This window comes from Pagrus major, chromosome 4 (assembly GCF_040436345.1).
Source record: "Pagrus major chromosome 4, Pma_NU_1.0".
Lineage (NCBI taxonomy): Eukaryota > Metazoa > Chordata > Actinopteri > Spariformes > Sparidae > Pagrus > Pagrus major.
This window is the reverse complement of record NC_133218.1, coordinates 18,050,153-18,069,476: the sequence shown is the minus strand read 5'-3', so window position 1 is coordinate 18,069,476 and position 19,324 is coordinate 18,050,153. Positions and strand designations below refer to the sequence as shown.

At 41.8% G+C, this 19,324-nt stretch overlaps 1 protein-coding gene across 1 annotated transcript in view; it reads right to left on the bottom strand.

The window, feature by feature from the left end:
- Nucleotides 1–10,330, bottom strand: part of LOC140994264 (protocadherin-9) — a 208,873-nt gene extending 198,543 nt beyond the window's left edge. Inside the window, exon 1 of the mRNA XM_073463831.1 lies at nucleotides 7,295–10,330. Coding sequence (XP_073319932.1) covers nucleotides 7,295–10,330 — 3,036 coding nt within the window. The remainder of the gene's footprint in view (nucleotides 1–7,294) is intronic.
- Nucleotides 10,331–19,324: the final 8,994 nt, after the last annotated feature.

Sequence of the window (19,324 nt, the reverse complement as noted above, 5' to 3'; positions counted from 1 at the left end):
GGTTGTTGTAATGATTCCTCCTGTCACATTCTGTCTGTGTCCGTGATTTCGTGTGCCTCATTTTAAATTTCAGATTTTCAAACCAGAAAATCTGTCTGCTTCTTAAAATACACAAGTTGGCATTACAATCAGCTGGAGCACTTGTTTACAGGCAAATGCTGATTAGAACTGGTTCACACATAGCAGCTTGACTGAAACACATCCCAGTTTATACATAACGTCTTATCACAACATCACAAAAAGGGAGACCAAGCGGACGAATTAAAAACGAGAAAGAAATGCGATCTCTTTGAAACATTTATTATGAAAATTATAAAGGTAGAATAGCACTGTTCAAATAAAGCTTTTAAAAACAGAATAGGAGTTGCAAGTGTGCTGAATAACTGGCAGAGTTTATTTCAGAATGTAATTAACGTATACCCAGCAATGAAAAGAAAAGAAAAGGAGGAAGCAGGGCAAATAAATAAAAGAAAAGAAAAAATAGAAGAAAAAAAAAATAAAACAAGTCCATTATTGTTTACCACAGCACATTAGGCAAGATTACCAGGAGTTCAATTTACATGAAACATCTCATATATACAAGAAGATTTACATTGATGAGGGTTACAGAGTCTCTGTGAGCTATTGGGCCCAGTGGCGAAGCAGTCAATGGCAGTCACATTTCAAGTCAAGTGCGGCTCTTTTCTTGAGGAGGTGGGGGGTGTTTGGCTGGCGATGCCATTATCACAACTATTAGTCTAGACACTGGCACAGGCTAGTGACAGAGCAGCGGCCTGTGTGTCACTTGACACAACAAGCCAGTGACAAGGACTCGTCTCCCTCTGGGTTTGTCATGTCAGGACATACAGCACCACTTCGCCCATCTTTTACACACACCCACCCCCCCATCTCTCTCTCTCTCTGATGATAAAGGGAGAGAGGATGGTAACAGGAAGTAAGTGGGGCTACGTGCCGAACACAAAGCACCCTCATCTGTCACAAATGATCAGAACACAAAGGTGAACAGACCCTTGGTGATTTAACATTGCATGTAACGGCATTGACCCCGGTAAAACATGGGTGAAAGGTGTGGGCTGGAAACAGGGAAGATAAGGAGTGGGTGGAGGGGCCAAGTGAGGAGTGGAGAGGAGAGATGGGTTGTCGGGGTGGGGGGGGGGGGGAGGACGGGGGGCATTCAAACAATGAAGTAGCATCATAACTTCATCTTTTAATATCATTTTCTTTTTTTTGCAGACAAGCAAGTAGTCAAGAAACATTTTCTTCCACCCTCTACTCTTATATTTAAGGTAAATTTGAGAGAATTCAGTCGAGGTGTCGATACCTTTTCAGTGTTTTCAAGCTGCAGTTTGTCTTCTTCTCATCATGCAGTGTTAGAAAAAATATGAAGCTAGTATGTCAACTTGATTGATTGCCTTAGAAAAATGGGAAATGTGTTTTGTGGATTAGTGAAAACATGGAGATGAATTAAGTAATGACAGTCCCACAAAAGCCACAATGACTTTGGGTTTTTGTGCATGCAAAACATTCAACTTCACAAAGCAAACCCCCTGAAGATTGATCATCAATCAATTTGCTTTGAGAAATTGCAGAAATGGATGATGGATTCGAGATGGATGGGCTGCCAGCCAAAAGTGATGAACAAAACAAAAAAAATCACATACACGCACACATACGTTCGACCTTTTGATATATGACAACGTTTGTCATTATCAAAACTGTATTGTAAATTTTTGAAAGGATAAAACAGCTCAATGATGAGGAAAGGTAATCTCAACATACGTATGAAAATGGTTTAAACAGAAATGAAAATTAACAAAATGTTCACAAAAAATCAAATGTAATTCCTGGTAATTTGCCATCATCTGTGTTTTGGGCAGTTCTGTCCCTGGCAGTTATAGACAACAAAGCACAAAAACATAAAAACAAAATAAAAGGCTCATAAATAAATAAATATATAAATATATTAAAAATCAGTAGCACTTCATTTTTCTCAGCAGCGGAAAATAAAAACATATAAATGAACTGTACAGTTCAGCCAGTGTACCAACAGGGAGCTTTGATTTATTTGTTGTTTTGTGCAGACAAAACTGGATCCCCCTTGGGGCAATAATCTACTCTGGTAGTACTCACACCCACTACCTTAGTATAGCCCGCAATTCATTTCATTTCCTTTTTCCACCTAGACATAGACATCGAGGACATGACAAGTTTTTTAAAGGAATACAAAGTTGTCTGCCTAAAGAGCCCTGCAAATCCTCCACTGATGATTTAAAGCTTTGATAGGAACTTCACTCACAGACTTATTGGCTTACGATCTCCTGATAGCTACATTTGTTTTGAGGATCTGCTACATTTGACTCAATAAGAGAATGCAGTACAGGTTATTCTTCTTCATCTACCGGTAGTGCGCTTCATTATTAAACTGATGTTGGCAACAGACCCAATTTTAGAAGACAGAGAATCTGCTCAAAGATTTGGGTAATTAATTATCCAGATCAAGCATTTATTCATATGCACAGAAACGGTAGGATTTTAGAAAGACGGTGTCCTTATTTTCAGGAAAATGCTAAATCCACTGGAACATCTTCAGTCAAAAGCGCCATGGACATGAACAGTACAAGAGATCACAAACACAGTCTCCCGGAGAAGTGACAGGGCAGCTGAGGAGAAGGATGTATGATCACAGTCGGCAACAATCACTGGCCTCTCTCCATCTTCCTCTTTCATACTGCCAAACTCTGTGTCAGCACAACCCAGAAGATATTGCAACAGACTTTGCCCCTCAGGTGCAACATTGTCATAGTTCATTAATCTTCTCAAACTTCTCCTGCTGCCATCAGCCCCTGTACGTACTACTAATCCCCTTATTAATGTGGCAAATGAACCTGCACAAGAAGGACGACTCCCCCAAGGCTCCATAATTACAATGGTCTGTACAAACTCCTGTTTGCATAGAATGTCCATTCATTAAATGTACTGACAACACCAGGAATACTGCGAAAGATTCCCTGTTCTTCTTCAGAGCCCTCTCTCTCTTCCTGCACTTTAAACTGAATACTACATGCACTGCAATATTTAATGGACTGCTCGTTTCTCGTGACCGATACTGTAATACAAGTGTGTTGTTACTGTTGTGGTCAAAACAAGAAGGGAAATGATATGCGAGTCAGATGCAGACAAAAAAACAGGAAAAATCTCCAGAATTATTTTGATTAAGTCAACCTGATATGCATATGTTGTCAGTTGTTCTATATGCGCTGTAGCTAAAGTGAGGATGCATAAAAGGGAGCTGTTAGACTGTTTCCCCAGAGCTAAGGCAGGATTTTTGCTGCAGAAAAACACATCAGAGCAGTGTTGGATAACTGAGCTGTAGGTACACACTTCCTTTCAGCGCTTGCATCTTTTCTGCCAAGCAAAGAAAAACACTAATAACCCACAGCAATTAAGCCTTTTTGCACATTAGGTGTTCAGGCCACATGGCTGCACAACTGAAAGCCCTATTTAAGGCCCATAATTGTGCATCTCAACATTTAATGTATATGTACCACAACAAAGCAAAGGGAAAAGAGGACGTGCCTCGTATATCTGCAAGAACTGACACATGAATCTACAGAAGCAGCCTTATCTTCACATTAACCACAGGATTTATCAGGTTAACGGTGAAGTGTGGAAACCTTGTGACTGATTAAGCTTGATGTTTCATACACCGTCGTGGTGACTACTTCCAAACCCTGCACCCTCAGTGAAACCATGTTAATATATCCCTAACATGAGCCGTGGGATCTGATGTGCAGTACATGGTTAACGCGTAGCCGCTGGGCTCATGTTCTGTTCGTGAACCACATCTACGTCTCCCCATAAGGAAGAGAGTAAGACTGATGGTGTAGCGGCGATGATTATACTTGGTTTCTTAGATGCTTGTGTTGCCTTGTGAAAGTAGGACAGTGTTTTCATGCTTTTTTCCTCAGTGTTGTTTACACTAATGTAGGTCCCTGGAGGCTAAATAATAAGTGGGGGGAAAAAAATAAAGGATAGGAAAGGATTGCTTCTATTGCTATCAGCAAAGTTTGGGGTCTTTATAAAGCTGATTCCACTAGGCATTTGTCTGTGATGACATTGTTGTAGATGTCTGCTATTTCCATTCCCTATGCTCGAAATTCTCTGACAGAAAGACACCGCTGAACACCCTCATGCCTTGCTCTCTCTCTCTCTCTGCCTACTTGTTTATCAATTTCCTTTCAGATTCAGTATTTATTGATCGGTGCTGATGTTGCATAGAAGTGACTCTTGAGAACTGGAACAAAATGGCTTTTCAATTCTTTGAGCGAGGGGTCGATTTTAAAAGCTACTCCCCTCAGCTTTAAACCTTTCTTTCTCTTGAACGTCCTCTTTCCCCTAATTGCTTATTTCATGTCAACTTCAGGCAACAGTAGCTGATTGATGACGGTTTGTCACGCACAAGGCAGTAAATGCTGAACTTCATCATTCTATTGTATACCAATGTGTAAGATTTCAGTACCTTATTGAACTTATTTTCAAGGGAGTGCATCAAACCACATTTTAAAGCTGCCAAAGTAACTAGTAAAAACTTAAAATGATATTTATTTTTCTATCTGTGTATGTATGAAGAATCTTTTAATAATACAGTTATCTTTTTTCCAAAGTGGTCCTACTCCGCAGGAAATATGATATGATAATCCGATGATATTACCTTTTGGATATACTGTCTATTTAAAGATTTGGCTTTTATTTATCTTTTTTTTTTTTTTTTTTTTTTTCAAATTACAGCTAATCTCCCCTCTGTTTTTAGAATTCAAAAAGGACTGGGACATAATAAATCTGGTTATCAATGCTCATGGAATGGAGATGACATTTACATGTCAATACAAATGGTCGCACCGTGCAGAAAAACAGTCAAAATATGGATGTAATTGATAACGTACCCTGCTTTATCCTGTGAGACAGTCAGTGCCGTCTAATCATTTAACCACAATCAATAACTGCCATTTAACCTCAAATCTGAAGTGGGATCCTTATCAAAGAGATGCTTTGGAAAAATTACGACTGAGAACCAAACAGATAAGAGTCTTCCTTGCAAATCTCCAAAGATAGATATTAGCTATTAGCGGAAAGGTAGAAAATTGCTTTTTCTTCTAATAACAAGGACATTATGATAAGAAAGCATACCCTTGTGTGCAGTCAAATATAAGAGTGCATATTTATTTGAATTTCATAGAAATTGCTAATAGAAAGGATATTGCACTTTTCCAGGACTATTTATGGCAGTCAATCAATGAATAAATACCAATTTGATGATGAATTTGTGAATTTTATGTCATGATCATAAGATGTGATGCTCCTGTTTCACGCCGCAGTTCTAAAAGCAGGCGACTGTGTCGGATGAAGACGGTTAGATTGGCGAGACTTGAGTGAAAAAACTGAGGCAAAACTTGAGGTCAGTTTCAACACTCAGCTTCCATTAGGATTACATTTACGCTACACACAAGCGCGCAGAAAAATATTGATCAGGTTTCACAGGACATTTCAGAGGAACATGTGCGAGCAAAAGTATGTGCAACAGTACATTATTTATATCATCGATGGCACTGCATAGAACACGCCGGCTCTGTTTGTGTGCGTCTTTGACTCATTTGTCAGAACTATTGATTCCAATAAATCTTGTATGGAATTGTGGGATGACTGAGCGAATCAATGAAGTTGTGCTTACAGTATAGTGTCATATCTCATGTGTCCATGTCTCGGGTTGAGTCCCCCTTCCAACCCCCACCCCTGCCGCCACCATCACCCATTTCATCGCCTTGAATTGTCTCTCTCTCTCTCACACATCACCGACCAAACACACACACGCACGCACGCACGCACACACACACGCACACCCACACACCCACACACACCAACGGCGCCTGGCAAATGACGCCAAACTGAATGCCTCTTTTGACTGCTGCCTCTCACACAGAAACACATTAAATGCAACCCCAGATGCAGTGACCCGGAGGTATGCATCGATAGGAGTCGCACAGTGTCACCCCTGTAATTCCACTCTCTCTTCCGGAAAGATCTTATCACTCACGTCTCTAACTGCCATTATCAATCTTCCCTGTGCAGCCTCTACATCATTAGGCAAGAGTATTTCACTAAGAACACCAACACAGGTTTCACTCCTTTCTTCTCCTCCCTTGCATTTATAAGTCCACTGCAGGTTGGCGTAGTGCCAGGCTGTGCCATACAGCGCAACACTGCCACCCAAAGGTTCAGTACCACCGCCCGTCAAGCCTGACCCACTGACAACACTCTCACTTTGCCTCCCTTTTTTCCCCTCTGCACTCTCTCCCTCCCTCTCTTCCCCTCTTCTCTGCTGCTCCCTGTATTTGTCCACGTGTGTTCCATTAGATTAGAACTATGTGTTGTGTAGTGCTGCTTTATTAGCAGAAAAATTAATAAGGCTTTGATAAAAACGCAGCATGGATTACGTTGAAATTTGAGGCTCATTATTGGCTAATCCTTTTTGAATTGGATGTGTATCAAGTTCCAGACAAGCTTCACTCAGTTCGCTAGTGTGCTTTGAGAGGAGGCATTTAATTCAAGCTTAGATGATGTGGCAAAGCCTACAGTGACATTCACAATACCACCGCAGCAAACTAATTATTGACTGTTGTTATTGCTGCAGGTGTTGAAAAGGTCTTTTGTGATATTACAATACACACCAAAAACAAAGAAACAAACAAAAAAACATGAATACACTCAGTTTTATGAGGTGAAAAGTCGGCTAAGTTGTTTTTTTGGGGGGCGAATGTGTGCAGCATTTATCTCGGATGAAAACAGTAATCTGAGTAGATAGGCAAGAAAAAAATGTTTCTTTCACAAAGAACATTGAGTCACAATTAATGTTATGTCGGTACATTTTACCAGTGATCTACGCTGGGTACTGAATAGACAAAATAAGGCAAGGCAATCACTCACCCACTTGCATTTTGTTAAATATGACTTAAATAGATATTAATGACAAAACATCAGTCTATAATTATTCCCCCAAAATATGCATGTGATTGTTGAGTCCATGTTCAACTCCATTACTTAGCAGTTGTTCAAGTTACTTTTTTTCTTTTTTAAGTTTGAGAAACAGTGGAACTTGCTGAAGCAGTATGTCTCCTGTACTCTTTTCTGTTGCTTCACAGTAACTTAGAGTGAGTCTCTAATCTAGACTGGCACTTTAGCACTGTGGAACAGGGCAGTTATAGGCAGTACTTATAGACCAGTAAAAGTGCTCTTTTACCTGCTGTCTGGTGTGCATGGGCCCCTTCGTCTTGAACCCTCCTTGGGAACTGCACTCTGAGGCACTGAAGTGGTCGGAGCTTGTGGAGGACCTCTTGGAAAGCGTGTCACAGCCCCCGACAAATGTGTTATCCAATGGGAGCTCCTGAATCACGTGATGCTTCTTCACCGAGACCGGCGTGTCGGCCTTGAGGTGGAAGGCTGACTGCGGCGAGGCGGACTTGTAGTGCCGGGCCAGGTCTGGGCTGCTGGGTTTGAACGTTGTGGTAGGTGTGGCATTCCAATCAAAGCGTCCAATCCCTTGCTCCTCCAGCTCGGTGGGCAGGCTGATGGTTCCGTTGATTGGCTCGTGGGCAGGATCGTCAGGTTTGTTCCCCTCGATGGTGACAAAGTTGAGCAAGGAGCTTTTGGGGGATTTCCTTTTCTTGCGCTTTTTCTTCTTGTTTTGCTTGTTCTCTGTGTTAGGGGACATCCACTCAGCCCCCTGTTTTTTCCTCTGTGCAGCTTTGAACCTGGAAGCGTGGCGGCAGCGTAGCAGCACAGTGACAAAGATGACAATAATCACCACTAAGGCGCCAGTGACAAAAGCTATCATTATGGTTAAATAATCACCACTTTGATAAGTTTCACTGCTTTCACCAATGTTTCGGTCAATTGGGGTCTCCATGGTGCGTCGGATGAGATCATAGATGAGTGTTGAGTTGCCCACAGTGTCATTGACGTACAGAAATACCAGCACCAGAGTATGAAGGGATTTGGGATAACCCAGGTCACTGATATTGACCACTAATCTGTGTAAGCCTATGTCAGTCACTGCTGGTTTTTCCTCCAGAGTAATATTCCCTGTGACAGGGTCAATCCTGAACAGACCTTTGTTGTTTCCACTCACGATGGTGTATTTCAGTTCTGCATTCATCCCTGTATCACCATCTACAGCAAACACTTCTGCTACCACAGATCCCGGGATAGATGAGAGAGGGACGAGTTTGAAAGACGTGTTAGAGGGGGGGTAGATGACGATGGGGGTGTTGTCGTTCACGTCGATGACATTGATGGTCACCTTGGCGGCTGAGGAGCAAGGAGGCCTGCCACTGTCCACAGCCCTGACATCGAAAGTGTAGGAGCTCTGCTGCTCCCGGTCAAATGACACGTTAGATTTTATCACCCCAGAGTAAGGATCCAGTATGAAGTTTTCGTTGTCATTCAGTATGGAAAGAGAAACAGCAGCATTTTCTCCAGCATCTGAATCTGTCACAGTTATCACCCCCACGGTGCTGTATTTAGGAAGATTCTCAGACACAAAGAACTGAAAGTGGTTATGTGTGAACTTGGGGTTGTTATCATTTTCATCCAGCACAGTTACAATAACAGCTGCCTGCGTCTGCAGAGGGGGTGTCCCATTATCTCTTGCCGTCACGGTGAAGAGAAACCTATCCTGATCCTCCCGGTCAAAAACCCTTGATGCCGTCAGGACCCCCGTTTTGCGGTCGAGATCAAAGAATGATGCATTTGGTCCCAGCTGATAAACTATCTCTGCATTTTTCCCGCTGTCCTCATCAGTGGCGCTAAGAGTGGTGAGGAACAGGTCGCGTTTGTTGTTCTCCATGACAGCCAGCTCAATAACCGGCTGAGTGAAAATAGGGGGGTTGTCATTCTCATCCTCCAGCCTCACTCGCACCAAAGCAGTCTGATTCAAGCTCGGTTTCCCAGAGTCAGAAGCTACAATTTTAAAGTTGTATTCCTTGGTCCCTTCGTAGTCGAGAAGCGCAGATGTCTCTAACAGATACTGGTTGTCGTACACAGCTTTCAGGTGGAAGGGCACATCCTTCTCTATGAAACAAATGACCTTGCCGTTGATGTCAGTATCTTTGTCTGACACTGTGATGAGAGCTATCTTGGTATTGATGGGATCCTTCTCTGAGAGGAAAACAGTGCCATTAATGGGGCTGATTATGTATCTCAGGTCTATATTAGGTGGATTGTCATTAACATCAGTCACATTTATGGTAACAGTAGCTCTGGCAGGACTGGAGCTGCCATCACTGGCTAGAACAGAGAGCTTATGAATAGCAGTCTCCTCTCTGTCCAGGGGCCTCTGCACAGTAATTAGGCCAGATGTTGTATTTAATGCAAAGAGTCTCTTTGTAGCAGGTGACACCTGAGTCCCAAATACATAACGTATCTCTGCATTTGCCCCTATGTCTGCATCTGTGGCCTGAAGCTGCACGACAGATGTGCCAATAGCGGAGTTCTCTGGTATATGCACTTCTATCTGCCCCTCTTTAAACACCGGCCTGTTGTCATTGACATCTGTTACAGTAACTTGGAGGATGGCAGTACTGGATTTCTGTGGACTACCCCCATCCTCCACTTTGATCTTCATCACGTATGTATCCTTCTGCTCTCTGTCCAGATTCTGCTGCACAATGAGCTGAGGCCACTTCTCCCCCTCAGGCGTTTCCACTATGTCTAAGCCGAAGGCACTTTGCCCGTTGATAAGCTCGTATTTGTGCACACTGTTGGGGCCGGTGTCTGGGTCAGTGGCAGAAGGAATGGCGAAGCGGCTGTTAATGAGCGTGTTCTCGGGGATGGAGATGTTGATCACAGGGGACGGGAACATGGGGGCATTATCGTTTGTGTCTTTGACAATTATTTTGATCTTAATCAGCCTGAAATAATCATTAGGCAGGATGACCACTTCAATTTCAAAGGAGCACTCGCTGTCCTCAAACGAGGGACCGGGGCACAACTTCTCCCTGTCGATTCGGTTTGATGTTGTGAATATCTCGCCAGTGCTGCTCAGCACACGCACCAGTGGGTTATCTCCCGCTTTGGAGACGAGCCGGTACACCAGATTAGCACTTGCTCCAGTGGCAGCATTTGTATGGGAAATGTTTAGGTCCTTTGGTATGTTTCCAATGAGGACATTTTCTTGCAACTCCTCTCTGATGGGGTAGATAAGCTCTTGGGCTATTGAAGGATCTAGCCATATGCAGGCGAGCAGGGCACCCAACAGGTAATAGTCTTTTAGATCCATGATGGTATAAATGTATTTCCAGCCTTCACAACTCAAAGGTTTCTTTCTTTGCAACGCTGTCACAGGCAGCGACTCCCTGGCATGTGGTGGTAGGAATCTTCCCCCGGACAAAACCTATGAATACATGACAGAGTTTCTCTTCAGTGGAATAACTTTGCTATGCACAGGAATTAAACGCATTCAACAAAACATTCATGTCTTTTGTCCACTATTGTTTATTTTCTTAAATAATTCACTATTAAATCTCCCTAAAGGCCACAACAATAATTCACAGAAGAAGAAGAAGAAGAAGAGAAAAGAGCAACAAAAACACTGCAGCAACCATTTAGGCAGCCATTCATGTCTGTTGCTCCCTTTTAAGATTTTTTTTTTTTTTTTTTTTTTTTAATTCCTCCACATTTTCTGGTCACTATGAATTTTCAGCAGCTCAAACCCCCATGGCCACAAAACTTCACAACACATTACACAGCCTTATTAATTTTACACTTAAATTGCCAAAATTAAGCAGCCCTGTGTGGGCTCCCAAACCAATGAATACGCATGAATGAAGCCTACAAAATAAGCTCAGTCAGATTTTTTTTTGAATTCTTAGTGTGCAACTGAGAGCCAGTCTTATCGTACATACCCAAATCCGTTTCAGCGCAGGAGAAGAAGAAAAAAAAACTGGAGTGTGTCAGCTCATAGTCTTCTCATCCACTGTGCCTGCGAGCTTATTCGGGTAAAGATATCCTTCTCAGTCAGATCAAGCTGTGGGTCCAGGGAAAAGAGAGAGACAGAGGGAAATAATAAGCGTCCCCGCAGGAGTGATCAGACTCTAGAGCAGGTTTTGGGTAAAAGCAGCTGGTCGCACAAACTGGGGTAAATTAAGAGGCTGCATATGTCGCAGTTCCGTTTCCCCCATTTAACTTCAGGAGCGGACAGGATCTAATAGTGCGACCTGCGGTGATTGCGGCGATCAGCGGCGCTCTCCAGCAGACACAGCCAGGTGGTCGGTCAGCGGTCTGTGGTGTCTTCCATTAGTCCCCGAAATCAAATCTCATCTCCCATGCACGTCCCGACACAACCCGGCGTTTTTTTTGTTTTGTTTTTTTTTCCTCCCTCCCGGCTACCTGTTAAGGTGAAGTCGCCGACGAGGTGAAGGCAGGAGGAGACACTCGTGTCCCGTCATGATTCAAGTTCACCAAGAGCACCGTCAATAATCAGCCGGCGTAGAGACAAGGTAAAAAAAAAACCAAAAGATCATGAAGAAGAAAGAAAAAGCTGGGGGAAAAAAGGAGAAATCTCAGAGTCGATCCCACTTGGAAACCTCCATATAGAGGCAGTTCAGTGTGAGACCGATGCGCAGCGTGTATGTGCCGTTTATCCTTGCACTCTCACTCCCAGAGCAGAATATCTTGCACTAACTCTGTGTAAACCCATAGGAGGGGTGGTGAAGTACACCAACACCGACGCCACCCCCCACCCCCTCCTCCCTCTCTCCCTCCCTCCCTCGCACCCCCCACCCCGCCGACCCTCGTCATTGGACGCCGCCCCTCTCCTTCAGCGGCGTCGACAGCCCGAGCCGCAACGCGATTGGCCCGGAGTCACGTCACTTAACGCGGGACCGGAGGGTTGTCCGCGGCGAGATGCTCCGTGAAGATGCTGCAGGCTGCAGAGAGACGCTTAACCAAAAAAAAAAAAAAAAAACCCGAGGCTGGAGGGGGGATGATGATGACGACGGTGATGATGATGATGATGATGAAGCTCCTAGTGCTGTTGATGATCATTTAAAAGAAAAAAATAAAAAAAATAAAAGAGTGTCTGTCCTCTAAGCTTTTATACTGTGTGTGATTATATAAATTCAGATAGCCGTCATTGGCTCTGAAGGGACGCATCAAAACGCAAAAGCCAACCTGTTAGGCTGTTGTCAGGTAGGCTGCACTAATTGGGCTGGACATAGAAAATAAAATAATTTTAAAAAAGCCAAAGGACGGAAGAAGCACGTTGGAAAATAGATGCGGTGCAATGGTTTCTGGATGGATAGGTGACTTGAGAATAAACACAGGCATATACAATACACGCCTTGTGTGTGAGAGTCCCTAATAATTGCACTCCGGACAGAGAAGCCGTTGTCTAAGCATGTTTGCACGGGCTGCACATTCACGCTCTGCCCGCCGCTCCTGGCACCCTGCAGCCAGTCATCAGCACTTGTCCGTGAGAAATAACCTTGACAGTTATCCCTGTCATCAAAGCTGTACAGCATGCGGTGCGAGCGCTCTGTCTAATGGGTGAATTGCATTTTCTTTTCTTCTCTCTCTCTCTTTTTTATTTTTTTTTTGTCTAAAGTTTGCTGCCTGATGATCTGAAGAGGCTGTGATGTGACTTTGGAATTGCCCATAACCGCAGATGATCTTACTTGACATGTTTCAAAGCAACAAGAGGAGGCTGAGCTGTTTAACTGAACTTGAGGGAGCCCTAAATGACACCTCAGAAGTGGCAGAAGGTAACTAGAAAACAGCAGATTTAATCAATTGGAAATCAGTCTCAGCCGCACAGATCCAGCTATCGTTTAATACCAACTGCCATCCAATCATTACTTAATTTCAATGCAGTAGATAACCCTCAATTTCATCCACGGCTCTGTGCCTGAGCTGCTGCTGCTGCTGCAGCTGAGAAAAGCAAGCTGTTGAGCTCAAAGGCTGAGCAGCCCTGCCACGGTGAACAGTGCCATCTTGAGGTGCTCTCACACAAATGCCTGAGCTGTGCTGCCAGCTTCATGGCTTCAGAAAAGAAAAAAGAAAAAACACATTTCTGAAGATTTGGGTTCACGCTCTCCGACGAGTGACCACAGAATAAATGACACAATGAGTGACTCATTAAGAAGCCAAGTGTGAATGAGAGAGAAGTGAGAAGATGTCCCAGTGCTGATAACTGGTGATGGGAGTGATGCAAAGCACATGGGACCCAGCTCTTGTTGAGGTGAGAACTAGGCTGCAAATGTTTCCTGAGAGGCTGGCTTATTGCCTGGTCAGCAGTCCATTAGCGCAACCAACCTGGTGGCCTGACCTTTTCCGCCTCTGGATCCAGCCATCAATGTCCTTTGCTGGGAGAGAGCAGCCAAAGGAGCGATCTGTCACTTTGGTTTAAAGTCTGACACCCTGACGTGGAGGAAAAAGTGACAACATAACTGTCTACAGTGGTGAAACGCTTTCTTGCTCTGCTGGCCAGCTGGAGTCATTAGGAACTCATTGCTTGCTTTTACTTGCTCGCTGGGAGTGTGTGTGTGTGTGTGTGCGTGCGCGCGTGTGTGCGTCTTGGGTTTTTCTGCAAGAATTATGTTTGAATTTAATAGAATTTCCCAACATTGCCAGGTCGCAGGGGAACGATTTCACAGTGATTGGGAGCACTGGACAGAAAGTGCACTTTGAAAGCCAGAAATCCTCACATCTTGTGAAGTAGTTGTATTGATTACCAACTCTATCAAACCTCCACTGATGCATTATGGTCAAGGGTCAGTCAAATCTTTTTTATGTCACCTTAAAGATAAGTTCACAAACTATCAGATAAGAGTCTTTGTTGTTATTAGTGGTTTCTTCTGTGATTATGTGTCACGTGACCTTGACTCAGACAGCAAAAGGGACTAAATTCAGAAAACGCTGCAACTGCAGAGCTCCTAATTCCAAATTTACCCTGTCTCTTTGGTTTGTTATCTCCTTATTTAGCCTGTTTTGAACTGACTGCAGCTAATGTTTCTGCCAGTCAAGTTACTGACAAGTGATGAATAATGTAGCATGCTAATATATGCTCTAGGTCTTGTGGTATACCTGCTCCAATCTCACATTGAAGAGAGAGAGCCTAAGGGAAGGGGCCAAACCTAAGGCCTTATGATTCCCCATATGCCCAGCGCAGTCAATCACACTGTTCACCTTGGTTTGATTCTCACACTGACTTATTGACTTGTTCATGCTGTTGAATTGGCTTCATGAATAATACAAGCAACAAATAAGTTTATCTTTCGTGTCCATTAAAGTACAAGGTCAAACAGGTAATTTATGTATTTTCTAACTTAAACAAGGTCTGAGGAGCTGCGGCGCTGGAAAATTTAAATAGTCGGTGTCGCAACTTTAGTGTTGATGCAGCAAACATGGCTGAAAGCTGGAGCCAGTGTGGAGGAGGTGCAGTTTGTCTGTCATTATTCCCTTTTTAAAACAGTTATCATCACCCAATGTTTTAATTTGAAAGATCTGACTTTCTTATAAAGGAATATTATGATCTTGTGTAAGATTATGTAAAAAGGACACCACAGGAACATGATGTTCCAGTGACATTACCGGTGAGTCTAAATTATGGAGGATATTCTCAGTGAGGATGTCATTACAGCTGTAATGAAATGACAAATTTCAGTCTAGTCGCCAGTATATAATGTTAGCAGTTAACATTTCTGCAAGCCACAGATATCTCCAAGTTGGTACATGGCATAGGCTGTGTACAATAACATGTTGGTAGCAACAAAACTGGATATTTTGGATGGGAAGTCAGGCCATTTCCAGCCATGTTTGTGCAGAGAGAAGCAGGTGTTTTGAAGGAGACCTTGGGACATTTACAGCTGCGTTTGTAGCCACCAAAAGAGGTATTTAAAGCCAAACCATGATGTCCATGACCATGTTTTTTTAACCATAACCAAGTGGTTTTTGTGCCTAAACCTAACCAGAGCACAAGCACAGCGTTGTGACGAGAGAGAAATAGAAAACTGAAACTGAACAGACACAAACAAGTGCAACATAAACAAGTGTACAGCTTGTGCTTATCTGTGGTTTTGCAGAAACCTGCTTAGCTAACACTTATTCTGGCGACTGGGTTGCAAATTTTGGTCAGGAATAGAAAAACTTCCTGAAATTCAATTTTAAAAAGTTTGTCTCACAATGAACGTGTTATCATTTAACACAACTGTGATTATTCTGTGTCACGACCTTCACCAGTACAAGTGGGAAAAAACTGTTCTGTGTGAGAAACAATTATTTAAGTGCGAGAGCTGTTTGGATTTTTTGTAACATGCATGCACCGTGGAAAGAGAGAGAGCACTGAAATTCAAAGTAATTCAGCCTGAAGAACTGTAATTATCCAAATCCCTTGAAATATCTAAAAAAAAATAAAAAAAATAAAAAATGATGATGATAATACCAGACTGTGCGTCCTTTAAAAAGATACACTAAATGTAATGAATACTATTTTTTTTTACCTTTTACTTCCCACTTCAGTTCCTGCAGTCAGCTGACTCACACAGAAAAACATCAGCGGGGCTGTTATCACATGAGCTGAATCCTGCTGCTTGTGATACTGTACCACCTGCCAGCAAAGCAAGGGTTAGCATTCAAAATCAGACTTTAGAGTTGTTTTACTCACGCCCAAAAATCTCCAATAGAAACATTTCTTCTCTGTCAATATTTTTTGAGTCAGACGTGAAAGATGCTAATAAAGAGACTTACTGTTTTCAACATCTACTTGTCGATGTATAAATAGATAGTAGCCACTTTATTACTATGGGTACACTTTTTGTATCCCACTGAGTGCATCGGTTTCATTTGTGCCCTGTCAATACCACAAAAGAGCCACTGCAACTGATGAAAATTTAGGCTTCCCTTAAAACCTTTTTGCCAGTCGCGACTTGAGTGGTAATGACCCAGTAGATAATTGGCATCACACATGCTGTGGACCATGAATACTAATAAGAGCTTCTAATCAGGCATTCCCGACTCAGAAGTTTAGATACACGGGGAGTAAAAATTTGGATAGGAAATGTTTTTCATTTTCTTTGAAAGGGATTTCAGTGCTATCAAAACTTTGAATTCCCTTCAGGAACTGATGCTACATCACTTAACAAGGTAGTAACAAGGTACTTTGATATGTTCAGGGACATAACTTTACAGCTGTGGGCTTACGAGTTAAAGCTGGAATGCTTGCTGAAGGTGGGTTTTTGATTCACCATATGGCAACTGCTCAGACAAGCCATGGTTACTGCTGAGCTCTCCTAATTATTGCAAAACCATTTTAAGGACATTCTGCATGCACCCAGCACATCCTTTACTGTCTGACGGCTGGCATTTGAGAGGTATAATGGCATTCATAATAATCCTTTCAACATTGATTGACACGTTGTTTGATCAAAGACAATATCCTTGGTGGATTAGAGTTTCAAGATGCCAAAAGTGTAAGATACCCCTTGTAAGAAATGCTTCTTCTGTCTTCATACCTTCCCTCTGACTCTCATTTGCTCTCTTTCTCTCTTTTTGCATCCCGTCTCTCCTCATTTTTTCTCCTTCTCCCTGACACATTTAAATCACATATCACTTTCCAGACTGTGCACCGAAAAAGGTCAAACATTCCCTCCCATTCTCTTTTCTTATTGATGTGCCAGCCAGAAGCCTGCCTGTAGTGGCTGAAATGGATCCTGGTCAAAGACGGCTGCGAACCAGGGAAAGAAAGTTGAGCAAGATCCTTTTCTGCTCAGTGCACCGGCTGATTTGACCTTGTGCAAGCGATAGCAAGTTATGAGATACTTGACATGCACTCCAACACCAGTACTTTTTCAGATCCTGTCAAACCGAGCTGTATATTTTTTGACAGGGAATACATGCACTTAAAGTTCATCTTTATAACGGCTCAGCAGACTCTTAAAAATACATATATGCCTCAGGTACTTCTGATTGATTTAATCACATTTTCTTCATTTGCCTCTGTTATGAATTTAAGCAACTGATTAACATATAAATATAAATACATGACCCAACAAGTCACAGCTTTGAAGTGTTTGTTTATCATTGCCCATAAGGTTTGTATTTCTAATAACTGACAAGCAATTAGGTACTGTTACTGTGGAGGTGTGTTATCGCACATCTTTTACCAGGCTACGATTTCCAAAAGAGTCAAGTGAGAGATGTATGATGATGTGCAGCTAGCTACTTATAGTGACCACATCTTTCTAAAAATATATCAACCAGTGAATGCAATGCACATTTAACTAATTTATTTCTACTTGTAATTATGACTCTAGCAGAGAAGACAGCTCGTGACAAGAGGGACGATGGCAAGAGAATGCCTACATATATACTGAGTCTCTAATATGTCATCCTAAAGGTCAAACCTTCTACATGGCAGTTTTTGTCATGCATTAAGCCGAGCAGCTTCACATTTATTAAGAGGATGTGGCTAATTAGTCTTTTTCACTACTACTTTGCTGATTCTCTGCCGCATAAAAATGTAACAAGGTTTCAGATAAAAGGCAAAAGGCAGTCTCCTGCAGAACATTTGTTCAAATTCTATACTCAGGCTTCCAGTCTGAGATCCTTGTGCAATGCTAAAACCATCCACTGAGCCACCAAATCCAAATTAGAAAATGCATTATCTTATTTTGCTTTATGCTTGGTTTTCCTCTTTATAGAGTCCGTGTGAGGTGTTCCTTTGAAAGAAGCTATATCTAAGAATCACCATTTATATATTTTATATATATAATATGATATATACTGTATATAAACCTTTATCCTGTGCATCCTCTATTTGTTGTTTTCTTTTTTAGTTATATATTTGGCTGCAAATTATGTATTATTATGTAGTCAGGCAAAATGTATGTAACATGTAACACTTATTTGACTACTGGATGCATCAAAGCACGCATCATTTTTAGAGAATCTATGTTAATGACCCTGTTATCAAGAAAAATACACCAACATAGTGTAATGAACTGAGTCTTCAACCAAATATAATCTAATTGCACCCAACAAAGACGCATAGAGAAAAGAAAACAATGGCCTCTCCGCTGTATTACACTGATTTACACTGATTTACACTGTCAGAATACTAAGATCACTCTGTAGGTGTGCAGTCATTGTTGCTGCTACACTTTCATTTAAAATACACCCACTTATCAGTTTTAATCATTGGTTTACAACATACAGTGAATCATTACCTCAGAAAGAGGTGCTGTAGATGTGTCCTGTAATTACAAATATTAATTCTGATGTTGGGCATCTTTGCCAGTGGGAGAACAGTGAAAGAAAAAAAAAATGTAAATGGGAAAGTGTCCCTGACCCTTAGTCTTTCCATGTTCACAATGCTGCATTCACATCATGTGGAAGTTTTTCACCAGTTTCTAAATACCCTTAAAGTGGAATTTATAAATGAGTATTTTTGTATTTTTTTATATATTTTTTGAGTGAATGGCAAACTATACCTTCAAGCTACAGTAAGAGCTGTTGTCGTTTAAGCTAACTCCCTGTCTGTTTTGCAGTTAGCAACCCCCTATAACAGAGATTACTGTTGGAATATAGAGCTATTTGACATTTTTTTTTTTTTAAATTAAAAATCACTTACAGCAGCTTTAATTTTTTATGCTAAATTGGTAAATGCACTCTAATATCCCCGAATAACTGCTCAACAGAATGTATGGCAACCACCCTCATTATGTTGCAATCTATTAAATTTTATTCTACTCCATTTGTTTGCGCATGCAGCACTGAAACATTATAGTTGGAGTTGGAAGTGAAATTTTAAATTTCTAGAAATCAATTATAATTGAGGATGCACAGCATTGAATTTTGCACATATCCAATATGCTGATATTTTCCAACTCGCTTTTGCAGTTTGCTGATGCCGATGCTGATTTATGCACATATTTTTTCATACCTAATTACAGAGAAAATCAGGTGTACACTCGTGGAATTAACATAGTATTATTCTTACTTTATCATGATAACCCACTGGCAGATGCAGAGTTACAATGCTTTTCAAAATGTACAAAATAAAAGAGAACTACTTAGTATATGGTTCACATGGTGTGTGCCTAATTAAACCGTAATATTATTGGCCTTTTATACTGGCAGAAATGTTCATTTTGTGCCAATATAAAGCCTTTCTTGGCTGATGCTGATGACAAGCCATATTATTTTGCATCCCTAATTATAATATTATATATGACATCTGCATGACCAGAAATGAATTCACCTTGTTGGATGATTCAGT